At 37.9% G+C, this 24,301-nt stretch overlaps 1 protein-coding gene across 3 annotated transcripts; it reads left to right on the top strand.

The window, feature by feature from the left end:
• The first annotated feature begins 4,444 nt into the window (after positions 1-4,444).
• LOC149902081 (transient receptor potential-gamma protein-like) lies at positions 4,445-23,673 on the top strand. Of its 3 annotated transcripts, none has more exons than XM_090110079.1 (19): positions 4,445-4,644; positions 13,378-13,458; positions 14,186-14,228; positions 14,354-14,469; positions 15,505-15,873; positions 16,540-17,070; positions 17,441-17,675; positions 17,970-18,107; positions 18,243-18,382; positions 18,599-18,845; positions 19,079-19,199; positions 20,028-20,223; positions 20,793-20,984; positions 21,315-21,356; positions 21,481-21,655; positions 22,070-22,282; positions 22,472-22,631; positions 22,742-23,093; positions 23,310-23,673. In XM_090110079.1, exons 4-19 carry the CDS (start codon positions 14,371-14,373, stop codon positions 23,514-23,516), a joined length of 3,417 nt encoding a protein of 1,138 aa, XP_089966205.1. In that variant the 5' UTR covers positions 4,445-4,644; positions 13,378-13,458; positions 14,186-14,228; positions 14,354-14,370; the 3' UTR covers positions 23,517-23,673. The 3 variants fall into 3 exon arrangements, with proteins under 3 accessions (XP_089966205.1, XP_089966203.1, XP_089966202.1); XM_090110077.1 differs by having other exon boundaries at positions 21,481-21,664; XM_090110076.1 differs by having other exon boundaries at positions 21,481-21,664; positions 22,742-23,120.
• Positions 23,674-24,301: the final 628 nt, after the last annotated feature.

Raw genomic sequence — 24,301 nt, 5'->3', positions numbered from 1 at the left:
ATAACAAGCGAGAGGGTTAAATATTAGTTTGAATGTAATAAGAATGTACTGCGATTCTACACAGCTACCTAATTGATGTAGGTAGTTGATAACGAAACGCAGCAAGTCAACGACTATTAGCAAAGTGAAGGTAGTTGGGTCGAACGTCGTATTAACAACGTCCGAGCCCCTAGGCACGATTCGTATGAATGCGCGCCGAGTCAAAGGAACGCGGCAATTTATAGGTACTATTCAACAGCTAAGCATGTTCGGACAGGAAACAGTGACAACTAAAATGACAACTATTCATCCACATAAATATCAAATCAGAAGTTACGTCTAACAACATACATACGAGCCCATTTCAGTTTGTAAGCTAGAATACTCCACCAGTGACCTAATCGTATTCTCTGAGGTCAGCAATACATCAACGCTGGAACGCGGCCGCTTCAATATATCATTGGTGAGCCGATATCATTGTATTAAGGTGTTTAAATAATCATTGCTGTAGTACTGTGCCATTTGAAACGCTTAACTTAGAATATTATACTATACCATCTAAAATTCTAAAATAGTATGAATCAGTGATACCTATCTACCATCAACGGTTCTTTATTTTTCACATTTACGAATTACGACATATTCCACCTTTTCACAATGAATCTCATTTTGTATGCTTACAGTACTAAAAGTAAATTGTTATATCAAATACCCAAAATGCACAGTCTGTACAGATAAAAGTTAAATAATAAACCCCAAAGGGACTCACCGACTCCATAAGTAATGGTTGATTGGACCGATAAAATATACATAACATTAAATATTAATTGACATCCGCGACTTCGTTTCGTTGGATGTGATTTTTATAGGTATTCTGCCTGTGAAGGACTGCTTAAATTGGTGTACCTATTTTGGAGATTCTCCTACACAAACTGACAGGCAGGCTAAGGGGTAGACAAGAAAAAAGTATAATCGTTGCCGGTTACCCGTCACTTGATTCTAATACATGCATTTAACAATTTATCATTCCAAAGATGCATTTCAGATTTATTTGTGTAGATACCTACACAACCTAGGTGAATGTGAATAGAATTCGGCGAAAGTACAAAATTGGGTCAGCAGTAAGCAGACATTGGCACATTTGACGATAACCCGTGCGGAGCCGCGCGATATCGTGTATGCAAGCCCAAATCGATGAAAGTAATATTGCAGTGTGCAGACGAATCGTTCGAGTTAAAACAGCTCACAATTCTTATTACTTACACTGTCTTTGTAGCCTTGTATGTTCTAGACTTTAAATTGATTAAGCCTAAATGGAAAGAAACCTATCAAGTTCAAGGAAAAGTTGTGCAATATCAAGAAACTTTGAATATAAATATACATCGTCGCTCGCTGTTCCTGGAGCTGTGCTCACGTAGGGCGGATACTTAAGTTGCTATACTAATATAAACGGCATATTTGTGTGATCGATAGCTCAAGTGCTGTTTATACCGAGGTGTGGTCGACTGGTCGCCATTCGCTCACTATATTCAATTTTATGTGTGCTGTATTAAAAACAATGCTTCAATTGAAACAGTTATTCTGAAGAACTCAATGATACAAGTAGGTACACTAACAAGTTAATAACGTATGTATAATGTAGGTAGGTATATGGATAAAAATAATAATCGTGTAGGTAATATAGAAAAACACTTCCTGAATACAGAACAATATTTAATTAAATGATTCTTGTTTGAAATTGAAAGCATCTTCTATAGAGCTTGTTATTTATTTAGCTTTCTATTTAATATCCTCTTTCAGCTCCGCGAAACAAAAATTCCTCCCGGGAATTACCTTCCCGCATACCTACCATACGGAGCTACCTATTTTTCGCACGAACAACGAAGTTTTCAGCGCTAGCATATAACATTACTGTAAGAACTATTGAACACGTTGCTATGACGAACCTATTAGGCTTTTATAACACATGGATAGGTACTTAACTAGGAAAAAGTAGAAAAGCAAATTTTGTACACTAAGTTAATAGCTTTTGTACAGAAATCAGAGTATTACAATATTATTGTAATTACAGTATTGTAGTGTTGTAAGTGCAGAAATAGGGTAATAAATAAAATGAAAAGTAGTTACCTCTATTTATAGTAAAGAGCAATTGCCCTTTGGCAATTTGATCAGGGTACCAGAGTAAGTACGGTGACCGGGCACAGTTCAAAAAGGTGTACTCTATCAAAAGTATACTTATCAGAAATTATTTCTAAAAAAGCTTAATGTTACTACTCGTTTTTTTGTTATTATTATTTATTATTTTTGTTATTAGACGTATTGTGGTGTAATAAAGCTAAGGGATTTTAAACCGTTTCGTCTTGAGATAAGATATTTTTTTAAATTCCTAATTTGAGTATTAGTGTCTCTTCGACGATAGGTATGTGTATTATGGGTATCATTAAATTTTTAGTATGTATCTACTATAAAGTATTAGCACGTATTAGGTAGTGAACTCTGTGGTATTGTAACTATGATATAGTCATCAAACTATCAGTCAGAATACATTGTTTATGTTTGAAATTTTGAATATGAATAAACGATCCCGGAAGTCCAGTCATTTTATATCGTCTATCACAAAACATTATGAAGCGAACGTCTCTCAGCAATCTAAAAATGAAGGTAAACAATTGAAGTTTCCTTGTTTACGCAAACAACTTGTAAACTCGAGTCACATTTTATCAGCAGATGTCTTAGCAGTTCCGTTTGTTTTCGGCTCGCCGGCTGCTGTAACGCCGGCCCCTGCCGCCCGGCCGCCGCGCCCCGTCCCGCGCCCCTCGCCCCGCGCCCGCGCTTCAGGCCCCTCGGGCCAGATGGTTTACGTCCCGTAGTTATTGCACTATTGCTAATGCTTTCAACGACTTACATTAAACTGGAAAGCGGGCATATTTCAAAGAGGTATTTTAAGACAACACCTAATCTGTATTTGTAAAACACATTACCGGCTAATTTCATACGATTCAATAAACACGAGGACTAACCGGCGAGCTAATCAATGTTGATAGCTCTGGGAGTGGAAAGCGACGTTACGGCCTAAACATCTTTACGAGTCGCGCTCTCGGCTCATGCATATAACTCAATCGATTTTTAACAGTGTCACGTCTAAAAGGGGCAGGAGCGTGTTCGCAGAGCACGTACTCGCCCATGGGATAATCTCCGTAAACGTCGCTGAACATAAAAGGGATACGGATTTATTGCTGTTTTTCACTTTCGATGCCAAATAGTTTCAGTCCATCTTAAAAATGCACATCGTAAACTTGAACTGCTTCCAAGAGGATTTAGAATGTTTTTGAAGCTTGCAGAACATAGCATGATTTGTGATAAGATATTTGGACAATTAAATTGTATTTGCAGTATTATTAATATTTTCATCAAAATGTACAGTTGTATATGAATTTCCGTCTGATAACGTTAGCAAATATGATATTCACAAAAGAATAAATTAACTCATTAACATAAAAGAGGACTGAGCGCTATCATTTAATTAAAAGTTCGACCAATCATACGAACACAAATACACCGACCACTTATGAATTTATTATAAAAATATACCACGGTATACATCGGCTGTACAGTGTACTTCAGAGTTCTATCCAATGTTCGAAAGTTGCATGGCCGAGTGCAACGTCGCAATCGTCTCGCATTAAGTCAAAACAAATTGGCTAAGTACGTATTGTCTATTTACCCAATATTTTACTTCCAACTTGATATCGACAAAGTAACTCACGGTTTCGGTGTCGAGGAAGTGTTGCCGAAGAAGTTGCAATTATAGAAACAACAATAGATAATTAAGCGGATAATAATTGCGAGCTTTGTCTGGTGGCGGCTCGTAAGCTGCGCCATTTGAGTGGGCGGCGCGTCGCAGCCTCTAGGGCGGCCGACACTTGTCGATACTAAATACTTACGATAACTTTTATTTTATCGTATTCTGAAAAAAAATACAAATTACATTTAATAAATATACAATGTCCTGTGTTATATTTCAATTTGAATTCATGTTATTGAATCTAAATATCGTTTATTTGACTACAACTTATCATAGTTCAGATATGAATCCTATATAGGTAATTATTAATCATACAATCTACATTTACGACGCAAATTCGTTCTATATTATAACTCTAAAGCAATGAATACGCTTAATTTCCTGTCAAAATAAGTCACAATATTCTTTCCTCTTTATAAAATATATACAATCAATTCTCAAAAAATAATAGTAGTCTTAACGATAATCATCGATAATCTCTATCTCTATTTCCAATTCATCTCGTAAGATTATCATTTAAATTACAAGCTCTCAAACTGCTACGGTAGAAACGATCCCGTCTCTTAAAAGTGATGAGCCAATATCGACAGAGGGCCTGCCGCCTTCCGCCCGCCCTAGCCGCGCGGCCGTCGCGGCAGTGCGCCGCGCGCGCGGCTCGCAGAGAGTCGGCCGCCAGCTCGTCCCGCCCGCGCCCGCTCGCGTCACCACGCGCCACCACGCGTCTCCAAGCGACACCACTCGCCACCACCACTCGAGACCCACAGATGACTCCCCCTGCAGTACCCGAAAAGCGGAAATCAAACATTCATCATAGATGAAGATTTATTCCCTTAACGTTTCACGGTTATAAATTACGAGCGGTAAGTTCACAATTTTATAACTGCATAGTTAAGCTGTGCATTCAACTGTTTATTTCTTGTAAGGTCTTTATTTCGAATCGTTTTTGTTCTGCAAACGAGTTTAGGGGTGAAACAACTCCAGTTTTATTTAACATTTCGGTGTATATCCAATACTATTTGTAGAAATTATAATTTATATCAGAGAAATTGGGACAAAGGCGAATGTATTGAATTGAGTAATATTTAATAGAGCCGACTCTACAAAACTCAAATATTAATAGAATTTGGCCAAATTAATTAAAAATATTCCATGAATTAAAATTCATTTATTGAATACATTTACCCTTCAATATTCGATACTAAGATGCAATTTATTTGTTTTTGTATTGTATTTATTTTCAACAAAGAACAAAGAGGATGATTATAATCACTACGTTAAATTAGTTTTAAAACTGAGAGGTTGAAGTTTTGATACGCGGAAGAAACAGCGTCTCAATCTGTGGAAACTCAGTAAACTAATTGTCTAATAAAAATGAAATAACATTAACGAAGGACGTGAAATATACTCGTTCGGCACACTGCATAGACGTTACTAGAAAAGTTCACTCAACATTTTTATTACAATTATATGAGGAGATGAAACAGCGAGTCTAAACATCATAATTCTGTTCGAATCCGCGGAGAATTTTTATCTGGCCGAAGAGTTGATTTTGTTTGGATATTTGTTAAGCTTTAAGTGAGTCATAGCGAGTTCAATGCGATCGTAACTCATAAAAACGTTCAGTTCCTCGGCATCTGGTCCGATGGACGCCAATTCCAGCAAATACTCAATGTTTCGTTTTATTTAAACGTTTCACGCTACTATTTCACGCCTCACGCCAAGCCTTTAAAGCTTCGTTACTTCATATTTTATTTTTTAAATCGCCAACATGTACATGGCTTGTAAAATGTAGAGTGAAGTAAAAAGAAATATCTTTGCTATGTAATATAGTTTATGCTCTATGTAACGTAATTTGACAAAAAAAACAACACACTACACAAATAATTAAAGACCAAATTCTTGATATTATAACCAGGTGGTAGATAAACAGGCGTTATGTAGCGAATATGGCAATTTATATCTGTTCAAATATTTTTAATATCAGAGAGTGAAATAGGTACACTTATCGTATTACCACAGTTAATTAAAAGGTATTCAAATCCCTGGAGCTGGCACACATAAATCACCCGACGCCTTAGCAACCACCATAGGCAAGTACATTGTATAGCTAGCAGTTGAATACACTCAGTAGCACATACACTTACTGCTTCTAGCTCAGTTCCGCAACACACCCCTCTACATTAGTGTTATCGATCACTCCATCGTTCAATAATGATTTATAAATATGATACTTTCCGATCATTTGTATTACAGCTACCTATCTTAAAACCTTTATCATTGAGGAAACTATACTTTTTCAGGTAACACGGATCAAAAATTAAGAAATCGTTTAGTTAATGTTTTACCTAATGATTATGGAAATGTGTAATATGTATTTTATTAATAACTAAATTGTATCGTTCATATTTAAGTTTGAGCTTCACTTGAGTTTTCGCGAAATCTCAGCAGTTTACATTTATTATTACAACTTACAAATTTAATTTAATTAAAACAATATCGCAGCTCGGTAAATTAAGCCATTTCAACTTTCAAAATTACAATTTGAAAGTCACATTATCGTTTAATGAACGGTCTTTAATTTTAATTAAGCAATTTTTAATTACGTTACATTATTTTTATACTAAAAAAGTATGTATTTGGGTGCTACAGAAGTCGAGAAAGTCCCATTTCCGCGGTATCCGTACTGCTTTCCTCTTTACGGGTCAAGTAGATCGTCGAACTTGTGGCTTTTATTCTTCGGGGATCAAATCTCTTATCCCTTCTTCCCAACTTTTTTAATTTATATTTGATGCTGACGCTGTTTCTGAATTTTGATTATTGGGGTTTATAAGTGATTATTATCTAAGGATTAAGGTATCCAATATAAGGAACCTGTTTAATTGCGGTAGACGATAACTAAATATGTTCACAATTCACATACACTTGTTCAATTATCAAATGAAATGAGGATTGAATGAATACATCGACAATATGGTATTAGCAAAGCGACCCATCACCCGTCCCTTCGCATAGAGAAGCAGCTCGAATTTTATTTCAAAAGATATAAATTTAAATGGTTTTGTGTATAAGCAAATATCAACAAATGACATATTTAATGTTTTAGAATTAATTGTACTTTATTAACCATTATATAGCAATTTCTACATTGTCATGTTATGTTATATATATATTTTCAAATATAGTTTCAAATGTTCAATAAACCAATTATATGCATAAACCTTTTAACTTTGAATAAGTACATGCTTAAATTAATGCTTTTTCTACCGGTTTAATATTTCAGAAGTCTATATTGGTTTTAAATATTTGGCTACCTTGCAACAGATAATAATTATATTGTGTTTTTTTTTTTTTTACTTTTTCTATTTATGTTCACTGTGAGACGTAGAGGAAACAATTGTTAATGTTATTATTGATTATGTCATTAATTTATGTATACCCCTTTAATTGTTTCTGTAAGATCTCCAAATAAATAAATGAATAAATATATGTACTAGCTTCCGCCCACGACTTTGTACGTGCATCCCCGTTTTTCCCCGTTCCCGCAAGAATTTCGGGAAATCCTTTCTTAGCGGATGCCTACGTCCTAACATTTACCTGCATGCCAAATTTCAGCCCGATACGTCCAGTGGTTTGGGCTGTGCGTTGATACTATATCACTATATCAGTCACCTTTGAGTTTTATATGCATAGATGTCCTCCGTTTTGTACAAAGAGTGTATATAGATTGATACGGATACCCTGAAAAGAGAGGTTTATGCGAATTGCAGTTGTGGACCGTCTTAGTTGCCAAGATTTATTGCAACGAAATTTTTACATTAACCAATCATACATTTATGCATTTCCTCATGAATCACTCCATAATATTCTAGAAATCTAAAAAATTAAAAACTCTTCAGGAGGTTTATATACTCTAAGGCTCTAAATATAACTTGGATACATTAATAAATATATTATGGTCTATCAAATTGCCATTGGTCAAATCTACTTAAAATAATATGAATAAAAATAATAAACTTTTATGGAAGACGAATTACGTACACATAAAAGGTGAAGGACGTTATATAACTTATATTTGTGTAGTAAATAAGTGGTATATACCTACTTATTTACTACATATTATCCTGAATATTCAGGATTTTCAATATGAAACTGGTTTTAAAACTAATAATATGGAATAGTTATTTATAGTACAGAACTATCGAGCCGCCCACGACATTGCTCGTGAAGGCTTTACACATTCAAATACGAGAAATGTATATTGACATGACTCTTAACCTTTATTTTTGCAATTTATTTTATCCTTGTTGCTCTCCATCTTCATCTTAGCCAACAAAGGGACCAAATGTCTAACGTTAATGAATCCTACACGATAACATGTGTAGATATCTATACGCAATTCTGAACAACAAAAATAAATTCAAATGATGACCTTCAATTATTTATATTTAGGGAACATCTTCAAAGTATCAATATACCTTATACAATCTGTATCATATACCACATGCTCTAATGACAGGAAGACTTTGAATTAAAATTATACTTTATTTCATTTTAATTTACTCCTTAACAATGTCACGCATATTAAATACAACTTAAAAGCATAAGTAATCAGGTTCCCGTAGAACTTAGAAGTTTTGCATTAAGGCACAAGGAAGGTTCTCATGGATAGAAAGCACGAAAAAAGGGGCCATAGGGCAAAGCAACGTCTGCCGAGGCAGCTATTTGCTAAAATAAATATCTGCTCCTCTACGTCCTACTTTTTGCCGGATTTTATAAGAATTTTTAGTTGAAGCTGTTCTTATACGTATACCTTTTCCGCCCTTATCATTTCGCTATTTATCACTATTGTATATTTTGGAAATTTAAAGACATTTTCATAATCATAATTGTGTTGAGTACTGGAAAAAAAATCTCGTTCATAGATTGTTTCTATGTTTACGTAGCTCGTAGTAGGTCTACGAAGGGTTTTAAGTCTACGACATAGGCCCATATTGTTTAAACTAATAAAGCGTAACAAAATTACTAACTATACGAATATCATTTTGGTGTAAGTAAAAATAAGTAGGTATATTTTATATTTCTATATGTACTATACATGTACTTTTTTAATACTCATTTACTTAATAAAAAAAATTAAACCGAACGCAGAGTTTCTTCAGTAATCCGATACTTATTTCGGTTTTATAAAGGATTAATGAATTAATGAAGTTGTTTATTAGTGAACATGTGAACAACATAATTAAATTGTATAAGTACCTACCTATCTAGAAAGACAACTGTAGTTTAATCTAAGCAATTATATTATTAGTGAGATGTTAACAGCTTATCACGTTCAACGAGGACACGGCGGGGGATTCGTTCTGTAACATGTAGCCCTTTACTAATAACATTTATTGGGGTCTAATAGGTTTTCTTTGACCGAGGACTATTACCTTTCATCGACAACAAAAAGGGTTAGTTTTTCTTATGTATTTTAAATTGCTCTTTGTATTTAGGCACTATTTTCTTAGTAGATGTTTGAACTTTGAAGCCAATTTGTTATAAATTAGGTAGGTATACTGTATAAAATTATAATGTACGTACAAAAAAGTTCTAGTATCTACATTATAAAAGAAAAACTGTGTACCTATGTCATTGAACTTTCTAACTTATACTTTTTTAACGAGGTTCTCAAAATATAAAACTCAAACTCAAACATTTATTTATTCAATTAGACTTCTTCGAGAAGCACTTTTGAAACGTCAATACATAATTTTAACATCTACCACCGATTCGGAAAGCAGTATCTATGGAGAAGAACCGGCAAGAAACTCCATAGTTGCTCTTTTAAATCATTTCAGTATTACAATTTAATTTTACAAAATATGTAACTGTATATTAGGATAATATTATGCCAAAGAACTGTCCTGTGGTTATTACGCGAGAACCCTCTATGGGTTTTTATCTTCCATATATTCCTTAATGCTGTAATAGGCTATCTGAACTAATACGTTTTTTTACATAATTTTTAAATTTAGCACTACTAAACTCTTTAATACTATGAGGAATTCTGTTGTAAAAAAGTATACCTTGGCCCATAAATGAATTTTTAACTCTAGCTAGCCGGTAAAATGGCATTTCGATTTTATTTCTGTTCCTTGTGCCATAACAGTGTCTATTTCCTACTCTTATAAAAGGTTTTTTCTTATATATTTTATATCAAAGCTTTCAGGTCCATGACCTGAAGGTTATATATACTTTTTACGTTTATACTTATCACGTGAGAAATGATAAGGCAATAGACGGATATTTAACTTATGAAAGAAATTTTATTTTCTTTGAGGGTCGTTCTTATGAAATGGTCTGATACGAATATAAATTAACAAGTAGAAGCATTTTATGCATTAAGCATTTTAAGCTCTTTTTAAGCATTTTATTTTATTTTTTTTTTTTTTTTATTTTTTTTTTTTTTTTTTTTTTTTATGTTCACTTAAACGACACACAGAAGAGTAAGGGACTTAGAAAAGCTATGCAGTGATCACTGGTTTTCGTGAAAAAAAAGTGATAACAGAGTAAGTATATAGTTAGAGTAAAAGTAGTAGTAAAAAAACTTTTAAAATAAAAATAAATAAACAATGAATAGCAATTACTTAACAGATTTAGGAATAACATTAAAAGATTTACAAGAAAGGAGAGAATATCAGCATTCTACAAATCCTCATAAATCCTCTTCTATATCACATACGAAGCTCAGAGGGGCTGTTAGTATTCGATTAGGCCATCTGAGCTATAATAGAATTCACTAGTGAATTTAAATCCTATCGCAGGAGACGGAGGAGTCACAGTCGTGCCCTCAGCTTGGCGACGCGCCAACTCCCGCCCTTTTGTCACACTGTTTAGTTATCGCTCTATCATATTATGTCATAACATCAAACACATTACAAAGCTTTATGTTGCACTAGCTCTGTCCGCGTCTCTGTTCAGTGCGTGGGAGGCAAAGATACGTTTTTTCCGCGTAATTTGCAACATTTTTCATTCATGTTCTGCTCCTATTGATCGAAGTTTTATGTAATAACATGTGATTGTAGGCGGTAGGCTATATACATAGTATAAATTGAATACTATTATAATACTATATGCTATATATCAATTGATTTTTCAAGCTCAAATAATTTTCTCAATACAATGAGGCATTCCATCAACAAAAATTTTTTTTTAATTCGAAAGAGGAGTTCCGGAAATTAGCGCATTAAACAATTATCAATATCGATATAATATATTTTGCATAGAAACCAATTGTTTACCCTTTAACTATATTTGCACAAAGTGACAAACGTAGCGACTCGCTACGTTTGTCACTCGCTACTAGCGAGTGCGAACACAACTTGTAATCGCGATTGTTTGCCATCGATCCGATGCTCTGTAATAAGTAGGCAAGTGCTCGAGACAGATCGCGAAGCCAGGTGTTAATAACTTGGTATTGATATCAAAATTAGTGAAGACTGAAGGTTATTTAAATCGTGTGATTTTTCTTTCATTTTGATTTTTCTCTACATAGATTTCTCTACAAAAAATTTACTCTACAGAAAATTTTCCATCGCCATATTTCACCCGTAGGTTTTGATTTCTTAATAAATATAGGCTTATATCCTTTGCTAAGGGTAAGTCCACCCCTGTTATATCATTAAAGATTAATGATTTAGGTAGCGCAAAAGGATAACAGACAGACGCGGACGGTCAGAGAGATAGAGTTGCTTTCGCGTTTATAAAAGTTTTATTCAATGAATATCTTGCAACTATCTTGCTTTTGTATAATCTGTGCTAGATTATAATATAATAGGTGCTACATATTATATGCTAAGTATATTTAGTTTTAAGGTTAAAGTGTTGGGCTTACGTCCGAGCTTTTTTTATCCAGATGAATTTTCTATTGCTTTTGTAAATCACACCAACTATGTATGTTCTCACTATGGAAAATGCAGACAGACAGCTGGACAACAAACTGATCCTATTAGGGTTCCGTTTTTTATTTTATGGACTGAAACCCTAAAAAAGGAAAGAGATTCCAATAAACTGATAAATTCTCAATGTGACATTTTAAATACTTACAAACAAATTTAGTCGTTCTAATTTCACCGCTAATAAATTTAAATTTATTGGCGGTGAAATTAGAACGACTTTTACTTTATTAGATACTTCCCTACTTATTTTCTTTCCCTGTTATAATGGACAGCGTTTCAAAGTTCTTTCTAGGTTATTTTCATATAGAAGGACGTTGGCTTCTGATTTATTGAGTGTTGAAGACAGCGGGAAAATACTAAAAGGTGAATAATGACCTGCTAAGAAGGTATCTTCACAAAACAAGAGGAAAAAAATATTGAATAAAGGTTTATTATATATATTATTTTTACAAAATCTTACAATATGATATCGATACCGAATGTCGGATTAATTTTACAGATAATGTGTAGGGACAGAATTTAGCCAATTACGTTAATAACTTAATGTCTACAGGGACATGCGAATTTCCGAAGTGGGCACTCTAGAGAATACTCGTAATCTAACTCAATTATATGTTTGCACGAGCAATACTTTTGTAGTTTTGAATTAATAATAACAAAGATAATATATCTATAGGCTACCAGCAATTTAGTAATAATAGTTATCTTTAGTAAAATTATAAGTGAGGAAGTGAGTATTGAGGAAAAACGTGTGTGCTGCCATTTTCTTCGGCCGAGTCACGTCCTCACAGTCGAGCTGCTTCACGGGGCTTCTCGCTCTGCCGCGTCCGGTAACATGAATATCTGGATATACGATAGATTACTTTTTAAAAAATCGCATTCCTAAGGGAAGATTCATTATGATTTGAAATTGGATCTCCAAATTGTGTACATTCCAGTAGATCGCGCTATTCCTATAACCAGGCGGACGATGGCGCAGGTAACAGCTGGAAATCCATACTTCCATACTTCATACTTATAGTAAACGTACTAAAAGTCACTATACATACCACTCCGGTATGACGCCTGAACCATTGAATAGATTTGGATGACGTTGAATATATTGAAAAAAAAAATCAACCATCACGTGATATTGTGGTAAAAAGGGCGGAAGAATAATCGTAACTTATATAATATCTATTGAAAACTGTACACCTTAGTACTTGAACACGTTAAACTAACAGAAGAACTTGAAGACAATTATTGTTGATCATATTATGTTAATATACTGTGTAATTAAACCGACTAATTGACTAACTACTATTTTTGTGGCCGACATAGGTCAGCAATTATTATCCGTATCTCAATTTTCTTAAAAGTTACTTTCAAAAGCTGTAAGATTTTCAGCCTGTCTCATTTGATGAGGTAAACCATAAATAGCATTCGTTGTAAATACATCACGTTTGTTTATATACCTTATTTTCAAAACGGAATATATAGCTTTTTTACGCTGTGTTTTGACAACCTCTTCGCTAATTAATCATTGCAAGATCATATGGCAGGGAAGCTCGTGAAGCGCGTGTAACGTGTACTAAATATATCACGTACTTCATCGCGAACAAAAAATGCGCAGTGCGTTTACGTTTACGAGGTAATAAAGAAGGCTTTTTGTAGACAGGCGGCGCGGCGTCCACGCTGGAGGCGTTGCGCAGACACTCGCGGCAGATCGCCGCGCGACGCGTGCGCCGCGTGCAGGTACCAGGCACAATATACATTATAGAAATATAGTCATTTATAGATCGGTGATTTGATATAGATGCTTATCATTTACTAGCTGCGCCCCGTGGTTTCACCCGCGTGGCTTTGCTTCTGTTGGTCTTAGCATGATGATATAGCTTTTCTCTATTAAATGGGCTATCTAACACCGAAATAATTTTTCAAATCGGACCAGTAGTTCCTAAGATTAGCGCGTTCAAACAAACAAACTCTTCAGCTTTATAATATTACTTAGTGTAGATTTTATGAAAATATAAAATTAAATATAATCAAAAGAAGTGGTGGTCTAGATTTTAGTTAAATGAGAAGTGGTTTAGAGACGTATAGAGAGTATTTATTTTTACCAAGTAACGGAAATACCGAGTTAATTATACTGTACTCGTTCATAAGTAAGTTTGTTTACTATGCAAATAGATATAATTTAAATTCGTTAGCTTTACTATTGTGGTCCAGCTTTTTATTGTGTTTTCTTTGCCACTGCCTCATGTTATAAGCACTTTTAATTTAAAAACCCATTAAAGTACACATTTATACAGTTTATGAAAATAATATTTAGAAGATATTAGTCGTAATATTCTGAATGCATATTTGTGTATCCGTGTTTCACGCTGAAACATAGCGAACAATTATCTGCGGTTTTGTTCGCACAATGGCCACGCCGCGTGTCCGCCCGCCCTAACTTACCACGCGCGCTCCTTTGTTGCAGTTCTCGGAGCGGTCGCGGGATGGCGCCCGCGGCGACGGAGCCGGTGAGTGCTGCGCTGCGCACGCGCACTAATTATATCCGGCCGCATTGTATTACGCCGAAACGTAGCACGAGCGGCGGCTGCGCTCGCGAGCGCGGCCGTCGCTCAGTGTCGGTCTGTCTGTGCAGAGAGCGGCGGCTCCGAGATGTCGGCCGGCAGCGGCGACCGCCGGCCCTCCACCTGCCGCGTGGAGCTCGGCGCCCTGCTCGCGCCCGAGCCGCGCCCTCTCGACAACAAGGTCAAGGTACGCCGCTCCGCATGCGACCCCATCCTTCCCGTCTCGATTTCCCTATTGGCATATTTATATTCTGCCCGATATCCGCTGCGTTGTTTATAATAACACTCAGGATACGAATTATGTTAAGCAGATGATTTACGTGGGTTTAAAGGTCAACCGTAAATGCAATTTGTGCAAGCTGCGATCCTACTATGAAGATAGTAGTAGCGTCGCGCGTCGCTAATTCATTGTGCGGGCGGTTTGTCAATGAGTGTTTGTGAACATCGACGGGCGAGCGCGTGGGCGGCGAGGCTCGACCCATTTGCATAATGAGCGTCGATACACTCGCCTCGACAGGCGACACCTTCCTCGAACGCCCGCGGCCTGCGACGTTTCACCCTTAACAACTGACCTATTTTGTTTTTATCGTCGCATCTTATGATAAATGGGTATGATAATGTTTGTCAATCTACAACGTTGTAAAAAAAGTTGAGATTTAACGATATATAGTAAAACATTATCGCTATTAGAGTTGCAATTAATAGTAAAATAATCGATTGTCTTGTTTATTTATTTATCTATCATGTTTTGGAAAATCTTGCTTGATATATTTTTAAAGCATTATAGCTATGAAGAGAATTTTGTTTCATTTAACTTTCCATTCGCATAATTCCACACTCTCTCGGATGACTTTGGTTTTCACTACATTGCATGAAGCTGGAATGCGTCTATTTTTGTAATATAAATAATGAAAAATAACTACACGCCAGTTCATTACCGCCAAGTGTTTATCAAATCTATCAATATCTTATAAATAGACATACTGCCCCATTAAAGCTTAATGTCTACTATGAATCTAACGTCTCAACTGAGCCGTGCATAGTTTCGGTCAGTAAAGATGATGCAGCATTATAGATCGACTCCCGTTATATTTTGATCGATCGTCAAGCAAATGTTTGTTTTGTTCCGATAAGGTTTATTATTGTTTGACTCATTTTCATTAAACTACACGCAGAGTAAGAAATACGTCTATTCTTTTGATGTTTGCTATTATGTCGACAGCGTCATAGCATACATGGCATGACAGAGGAGGAAAATGTGGTGCGGCCACATCAGGAAATGGCGGTACTGTCCCTCGAGGAGAAGAAGTTTCTCCTGGGCGTCGAGCGAGGAGACGTGGCGGGGACGCGGCGCGTGCTGCAGCGCGCGCGGGACACGGGCCACATCAACGTGGACTGCGTCGACCCGCTCGGCCGCAGCGCGCTGCTCATGGCCATCGACAACGAGAACCTGGAGATGGTGGAGCTGCTGCTCGAGTTCGGCGTGGAGACGAGGGACGCACTGCTCCACGCCATTTCAGAAGAGTTTGTGGAAGCCGTGGAAGCGCTCTTGGATCACGAAGAACGGACGCGGAAAGAGGGAGAACCACATGTTAGTAGTTTTACATTTTTTACAAAAATTTAGTAAAAGATTAAAAATTCCCGTATGCATAATGTTGTATCTTTGTGAAATAACATTATATAAATAGTTTATACCGATTATATAGAACCGATTTGCCCTAATAATAATTATATGATTGCAAAAATACTTAAGTAAGTACTTACTACAAAGTACTAAACTTTAGTTACAAATAATAATATGAAACGCATAATATGTATATAAAAAAACGTTCTCAAGCTATTTATCGTAAAAGTTTTCTAGTTTGTCATATACAATTTGCACTTGAGAGGTTTTTAAAATTAATGAGCTAAACTTTATAAAACCATTGAAATGCAAATTAATTCTTTCTTCAAAGTTATCTAGACTAGTTGTTTCTCTTATATAATAAATATATCGTATATCTTATGTATGTAGGTATATGTTAATATATATTTGTTTTTTCCTTTTTTACGGGAAAACTACTTAAACCATTTTACTTGGCCAGAGTTACAAATAAGCTATACCTAGAAATACTTGCATTTGCGGGTTCGTCCATGGGCCAGAATCCGCGCGGCACAGCTAGCAAAATATACTTAATATTAAGTATAGGTAATATTTATAAAGTTGGGCGGGAGGACAAGCGACAAAATATGTCGTACATAATTTACGTTTTTGCAGAGTTGGGAGGCGCTTCCCCCGGAGACGGCGACATTCACTTCAGACATAACGCCCTTAATCCTGGCGGCGCACCGCGACAGCTACGAGATCATCAAGCTGCTGCTGGACCGCGGCGCCGGCCTGCCCGTGCCGCACGACGTGCGCTGCGGCTGCGACGAGTGCGTGCGCTCGCGCCGCGAGGACTCCTTGCGGCACTCACGATCTAGAATCAACGCGTACAGAGCTTTAGCATCCCCTTCCCTAATCGCTCTATCTTCCAAAGACCCGATACTATCAGCGTTCGAATTATCGTGGGAACTGCGAAGATTATCTGCATTAGAGCATGAATTCAAAACGGAGTACCAAGAGCTACGCGTGCAGTGCCAGGAATTCGCGACGGCGCTGCTGGACCACACGCGCACGTCCAACGAGCTGCAGGTGCTGCTCAACCACGAGAAGGGATCGCCGCAAGCTCCGCTCATAGAGCCCGGCGCGCCAGAGAGGATGCGCCTGTCGCGGCTCAAGCTGGCTATCAAACTCAGACAGAAAAAAGTAAGTTTTATACCTTGTAAGTTGTACTTACTCTCATGCTATTCAATACGCTCTATGTTATACAAATTTTAACAAAACTAATATTACTTATTAGGTAAAGACGTATGTTAATTAGGATTGACTAGAATTAATGCTTTAATAACTACCTCTACAAACAAGAAATACTACGAAATCAAGCATTTCACAGATGAAAAAATAAACAAGGTTTTAATGTTTTTATCGCAATTTCGATCATCCTTCAAACATAAAAATTATTTTACTTACGATACACATAAAATGCGTATAGGTAAAACGTTAACTAATCTTTATGGTATTATTTTTTATGTAATTTTAGAAATCGTTAACACTTGAAATAACGCTCTCCTTCCAGTTCGTAGCGCACCCGAACGTGCAGCAACTGCTAGCGTCCATCTGGTACGAGAGCGTGCCCGGGTTTCGTCGCAAGAACATGCTGCTGCAGGCCGCGGAGATGGTCCGCATCGGCGCCATGTTCCCGCTCTATTCGCTCGCGTACATCGTCGCGCCGCACTCCGCTGCAGGACGCATGCTGAGGAAGCCCTTCATCAAGTTCCTGTGCCATTCCGCCAGCTACTTCATGTTTTTATGTGAGTCGTGTAAATTAATCCATTTTTTATAATTCTAAAGAAATATAAAAGGAGTTTAATAGCAACTTCAAATGTTTAATTCACGACATTCCACTGTCTTCTGAACTAGAAACTTGTATCGCAGAAAAAAGTGCCATCCCTTGAAAAGTTCGTTGTAATCAGTCAAATCAATAACTAAGTTTGTTTACTAAAAACAATAAAGTGTTCTGTAAAACCTGTTAAAATGCAAAATTTACTATCTATTATTTGTCTCAAAATTTTGTTTGTTCAATAAAATCACTTATCGTCCATCAGTTCTGCTCATCCTGGCGTCCCAACGGATCGAGACAGCGGCTGGGGGCATTTTCTGGGGCAGCACACACGACGCGCTGGTTTCACGCCGCGGCTCTCCGCCCACACTGGTCGAGTGGCTCATTCTTTCATGGGTTAGCGGTAGGTATTATGACTATTGAATATGGAGCTATATTATATTGGCTATATTGAAGATATATCTAATCAAACGCCAAAACTTACCTCCTTTAGCAATAATTTATTACTATTTTTCTCTTAATTATAATTCAATTGCAGGTCTAATCTGGAGCGAAGTAAAGCAGCTGTGGGACATGGGCTTGCAGGAGTATGTACACGACATGTGGAACGTCATAGATTTCGTCACCAATTCGCTCTATGTTGCCACTGTCGCCCTACGTATCGTCTCGCATTTCCAAGTAATTCTGAAATTCTACTTCATTTAACTTATCCTTACTTCTACTTCAGCAACGCGAACGTTATGAACACAAAATCTTAATCATATGAGCAAGTAAATTAACACATTTTAATATTTTGCCAAGTGTTTTTTTTGCTCTCTAACATAAACATCCTAAGTACAAACACATTTTAAAAATGTATGCAATTTTCCTGTCAATATTCAATGCATTCTACAGGTACGGAGAGAAATGGCGATGGGTCTGCAGTGGAACCAGCCCCGCGAGAAGTGGGACGCGTGGGACCCGATGCTGCTGTCGGAAGGGCTGTTCTCCGCCGCCAACATCTTCAGCAGCCTCAAGCTCGTGTACATCTTCAGCGTCAACCCGCACCTGGGCCCGCTGCAGGTGTCCCTTAGCCGCATGGTGCTCGACATATTGAAGTTTTTCGTCCTGGATATTCTTGTTATATTCGCTTTCTCTTGTGGTGAGTGTGACATAAAATCAATGTGTCAAGAAATCGTGTTCAAAATTCGTTTAAAACCTTCTAATCTTTTCATACTCGCGTAAAATCAAATAAACTGAATAGGTACTTATAAGTTAAAAAAACTTCTATAAGATTGCATTGTCACCTAATCTTGATAAGAAATTCATTCTCCTACAAATCCAAACGCAGAAATTTCGCTGTAAAATGATAATTAATCTGATTTTGTGTGTCAGGTCTGAACCAGCTGCTATGGTACTACGCGGACATGGAGAAGAAGCGCTGCACAACGCTGTCGGGCACCAACAGCACTGTGCACGACCCGGACGCTTGCATCGTCTGGAGGCGATTTGCTAAGTACGTGTTTTATAAAACCTAATTTTTTATTCTCCGATGATAGAAAACAGATAAGAATGACCATTGAAATGAAAATTTATAAACACGCTCAATATTATACTTCATATTTTAATTGCTTAAAGTAAATGATCCGTCACCTGAGTAGATATATAGTCTTTACGCATCTTTTACGCATAATAATATTCTACAAATAGATAGAGTTCTTAAACTGAATGAGTGTAGAGTAAATGACAAAATTATTATATTTTGAGTTTGGACACCTTTTTTGTCTATAGTTTACGAGGTTTATGTTTTTGTCATTGCTATTGTTTGTTTCACTCAATTAGCACCTATAGTCCGTTCGCGTTAAGAAAATAGTGAGTCATCAGTGCAACTACAGGATGAGGGTCTATTCACAGTGGAGAAAAAGTACTTAAACATTTTTTTAAACATTAAATTATTATTAATGGAAAAAAAATGTCTTAAAATTACTTAAATCACTATTCAGTATCGCTAGATTCTTCAGTTACATTTATTATGAAATAATTTTGTTCTTTTTCGTTTTTTAGTTGCATTAAAATCACACAATTTAAAGTACTTATAAACATTGTAAATTATGCGTCTCTCTCCGCTATGGATTATTGATCCACTTTTATTCTTTCGAATTGGTGAAGTATTCATTTTCAAAATTTATTGTTGAACGAGTCACGCAAAATACACAACCGTTTTGTTCGAAGGTCAGATTTCAACTGGTCACTGTGAACTCGACTTTCTAATTTGGGGCGTGGCCAGGCCGGCGGACAACGATGACTCACTATTTTCTTAACGCGAACGGACTATATGTTCCAGCTTATTCGAGACAATGCAGACGCTGTTCTGGGCTGCGTTTGGTCTGGTGGACCTCGAGTCCTTCGAGCTGGACGGCATCAAGATCTTCACGCGCTTCTGGGGCATGCTCATGTTCGGCACCTACGCCGTCATCAACGTCATCGTGCTGCTCAACCTGCTCATCGCCATGATGAACCATTCCTATCAACTTATATCTGTACGTATACAGCTAAGAATATGACAGGCTTGTGAAAAGTTTAAAACTTCATTACCGCAGAAATTAATTTATTATTTTTACAAGCAAGTCTATGATTAACACATAACAACAAAGAAATGACTCACGGGCTATAAAAATTTATAGTGCTGTAATGTGGCGAACTGTACGTTAGCGCTAAACAGTTCGTAATATCAATGTGTCAAAATAATGTAAACTACAGACATAATGTGGTCAATAAACCGCCTTCGCAAATGTTACATTTGCGAAATATATATACTCGAGTAGGTGTAATTTGTTGCAAGTAAATATGAGATGAAGTGTTTTGTTTGTTTGCCAAAATATCCGGGAACTGCAATATCAGCTATTCACATTTGAAAATAATGTAACAATATCTTATGAATACTCGTTACAATAGTTATAACTTGCTACTGATTAGCATTTAACTTAGTGCTGAGCTCTTGCTATCCTCGATCCTACTGAACACGGACCAACCTTATGACTAAACTCTATTTATACCTATTAAAGTTGAATAAAAACCATAAACTAAAAAATACACAAAATAATTGCAGGAGCGCGCGGACGTGGAGTGGAAGTTCGCGCGCAGCAAGCTATGGATCAGCTACTTCGAGGAGGGCGGCACGGCGCCGCCGCCCTTCAACGTGGTGCCGTCGCCCAAGTCCGCGCTGTACGCCTGGCGCTGGCTGCAGCGCCGCCTGTGCGGACACACGCGCGCCAAGCGGGAGCACATGCGCACTATACGGGTACGGCTATGCATACTGCATTGCGATTTTCAATATCGATTTATTATAAGTTTTTTTTTTTTTTTTTTTGTTTTTGTATTATCTGGAGCTTATGCGCCACTTTTAATCAGACTTACGCATTTTTGAATGAATTTCATATAATTTGTAAATACGTTTGTTTATACGATTGCAGTGCTTTGTAATTATCGCGCTGTTCTATATGATAATCCACTAGATGAGTACCTAGCGTACAAAAAATAGCAAATCAGAGGGGGTGTGAAGCATTGTCTGTGCTGTATATTAATCTTATATGTTATTAAAGCATTAAAGAACATTGCTAATTATTTTCAGAGAAAGGCTAAACAGGCTACAGAAAGAGACTTCAGATATCAGGTGAGTGTCATTTATCAAGTTTTGAACTTTAATTAAAACTTAAATAAGTAGTTGGAAGAATTTAATTTATGATAGATCTATGATATCATGGAATTATCTGGTAAAAATGATATTGGTATCGCAGGCAATAATGCGCAACCTGGTGCGGCGCTACGTGACGGTGCAGCAGCGGCGCGCGGAGTGCGGCGGCGTGACGGAGGACGACGTGAACGAGATCAAGCAGGACGTGAGCGCGTTCCGCTGCGAGCTGGTGGAGATCCTGCGCAACTCCGGCATGAACACCTCCACCGCCAACGCGGGTGCGCCAGGTGCTTCATCTGTCCCTCCACTTAACTTTCCGCTAGCGCAGTAACTCCCTAATCTAGTGGTTTGGTTTTAGCTCGAGTAACTGGTTTTCTTCAGCTTCATAATATCGTAGTTTTAATTAATATGTGTGCTGTTTGTGTAGTAGATAGAAAATAATATAGAATTAGTTTAATTTCATTTTTGTTCTGGACCTCGTTCAGGAAGGAAGCGCTATAGTTTATTCAGATAATTATTTAGTTGAGTTTGGTTCCTTTTGCATCAGTTTCCTTAGTCATTAGATTTTATAGTTTGGGTAGCATGTAGTTTGGATTCGTTACAAAACTTTGCGCATTTTTACATATTATTTCCCTATATCAGCACCATTTCACACTACAGTAACACAATTTGCAAGTTGTCTCATCTTCCAGGTGGAGGAGGCGGTAAGAAGAACCGTCAGAAGGAGCGGCGACTCATGAAAGGGTTCAACATAGCGCCCGGCGCGGCGCTGGCGCCCGTGGACGAGTTCCTGGCGTCGCTGCACCACGAGCACGGCGGCTCGCACGGCGCGCACCACGCCTCGCTGTCCGCGCTGCTCGGCGGCCGCCTGCGCACCAGCCAGTCCAGCCTATCCGATGGTGCAGGTGATATAAACACTCTCTACTTTGAATATAATAGATTGTAGAGCTTTCTGTTTCATGTGCAAATGTACCTAAACACATTTACTTATGTACCATATTAAGGACATTGTTAAAAAAACGCAATCAACTGTAATTCTTTTTACGATAAAGAAATTGTTAAGTGTTTCATTAATTGTTATTGTGCATTGGTAGGCGGAGGAGCCGGTGTGCTGGCCGCGCGCCGCAAGCCGGTGGGGCACAAACGGCGCTGGGGCACCATCATCGAGGCAGCACGCGCCGCGCGGGTGTCGCGACTCATCGGCCGTTCGCGCTCCGAGGACTCCGTGTGTGATCACGCACGTCCTTCGCCGAGGTATAAACATATTGTACTTGAATATGATAGCATAATCAGATACATATAAAGCATAGGTATGAATGTAGGACAAAGATATACATAAATGCATTTGAATTTTACAATTGCAGTGGAAGCGAGCGATCAGATTCTGGAAGCGATTCTCAGCGCAGTCCAGAACGCGTGTCCCGCAGCGGGCCGCTACACCCACTGACAGCGCTCGCGGCCCTGAAGCGGAAACGCAAGAAGTTCTCGGACTCGCGGCGGCAGGCGGAGGCGGCGCGCGGCACGAGCGGCGCGGAGGCGCTGCAGCGCGCCAGCTCGGTGCCCGCGCGCGTTCCCCCGCCGCCCGCGCCCCGCGCGCCGTGCCCGCCGCGCCCGCTCGCGCCCGCCGTGTCGCCCTCCACCACCGCCGAGAGCGTGGCGGCGCGCGGCGGCAGCCGGGAGCCGCTGCTCGCCAGCCTCGAGGACGACGCGCTCAAGGTGACGCGCCCGCACTCACAGTCCCTCGTACGTGCCGACACATATTCTTTTGTTTTCCATTACGTTTTTAATTTTTATTCGTGTATCACTATCGCTTCGCCTGGGCGGCCAGCAGATGTAAATACACTTAAGATTTAAGAAAGTCAAGCATATGAATAAACGCTTTAAAAGCTACGGATAAAAAGTCGTCTGAAAACTATGTTTGTATCTTTCCAGGACACGTGCGGGCAGTGCGGCTACGAGACGAGCACGGAGTCGCAAGCGGCGCTGAACGGGGACGGCGAGGGCGAGGACAAGAGCACGCCGTCGCCGAGCGGCGAGGGCGAGGGCGCGGCGTGCGGGCGCTGCGCGGCGCTGGCGCGGCTCGCCGGCGTCACGCCGCTGCACGGCCACGCGCCGCACCACTCCGCCGGCTGGCTGTAGCCGCCCCCCGCCCGCCGCAAGCAACGCTACTCGACTCTGATACGCGATATTTCTAACGTCACTTTTGATACTTACCATATGGTAATGGTAACATACTTGGTAATACTGTGGTAATATACTTATATATGTTTTTTATTTCATAATTAGTTCATATATAAGTACCAAGAAATAAAACTTTATTAAATATTATACATATATGTTTTTGTTACTTAACTATAAATAAAACTTATTACAAAAAATTGCAACCCTTATGAGTTGTAGAATAACTAAGCACAAGAAATTTATTAAATTATCAAATTGAGAATAAATTAATATTTTGTCGCCTATAGATTTGTAGTTTTACACCATAGTATAATGATTTTCCTTTTGCTTTTGTTTATCTTATATCTTAATATATATATAAATCTCGTGTCACAATGTTTGTCCTCAATGGACTCCTAAACCACTTAACCGATTATAATAAAATACACCATGTGCAGTTCGATCCAACTTGAGATATTATGATAGTTAAAACATGTACCTACTTAGTTACTTATATAAAACATATTATGAAAGTTTATTTGGTCAAAAATACTTAATTATACATTATACATACATATTATATGAAACATAATATAACAAACCGTCATAATATTATTAAACGTTTAGATACTCAATACTCTAACAACGACAAATCGGCACAAATACTTACAGATTAATTATTTATGGGAGCGAACAGTATAGAAACTATGCAATATATTCTATTTCGTGGTTAGTAGATGTAGTTACAAGGTAAATTAATATTA

Source organism: Colias eurytheme, chromosome 15 (genome assembly GCF_061535395.1).
Source record: "Colias eurytheme isolate Ceu_HAF_F1 chromosome 15, ilColEury1 Martin Lab GWU primary, whole genome shotgun sequence".
NCBI lineage: Eukaryota > Metazoa > Arthropoda > Insecta > Lepidoptera > Pieridae > Colias > Colias eurytheme.
Note: the sequence above shows the minus strand (reverse complement) of the source record. Positions and strands in the feature narration are given on the sequence as shown.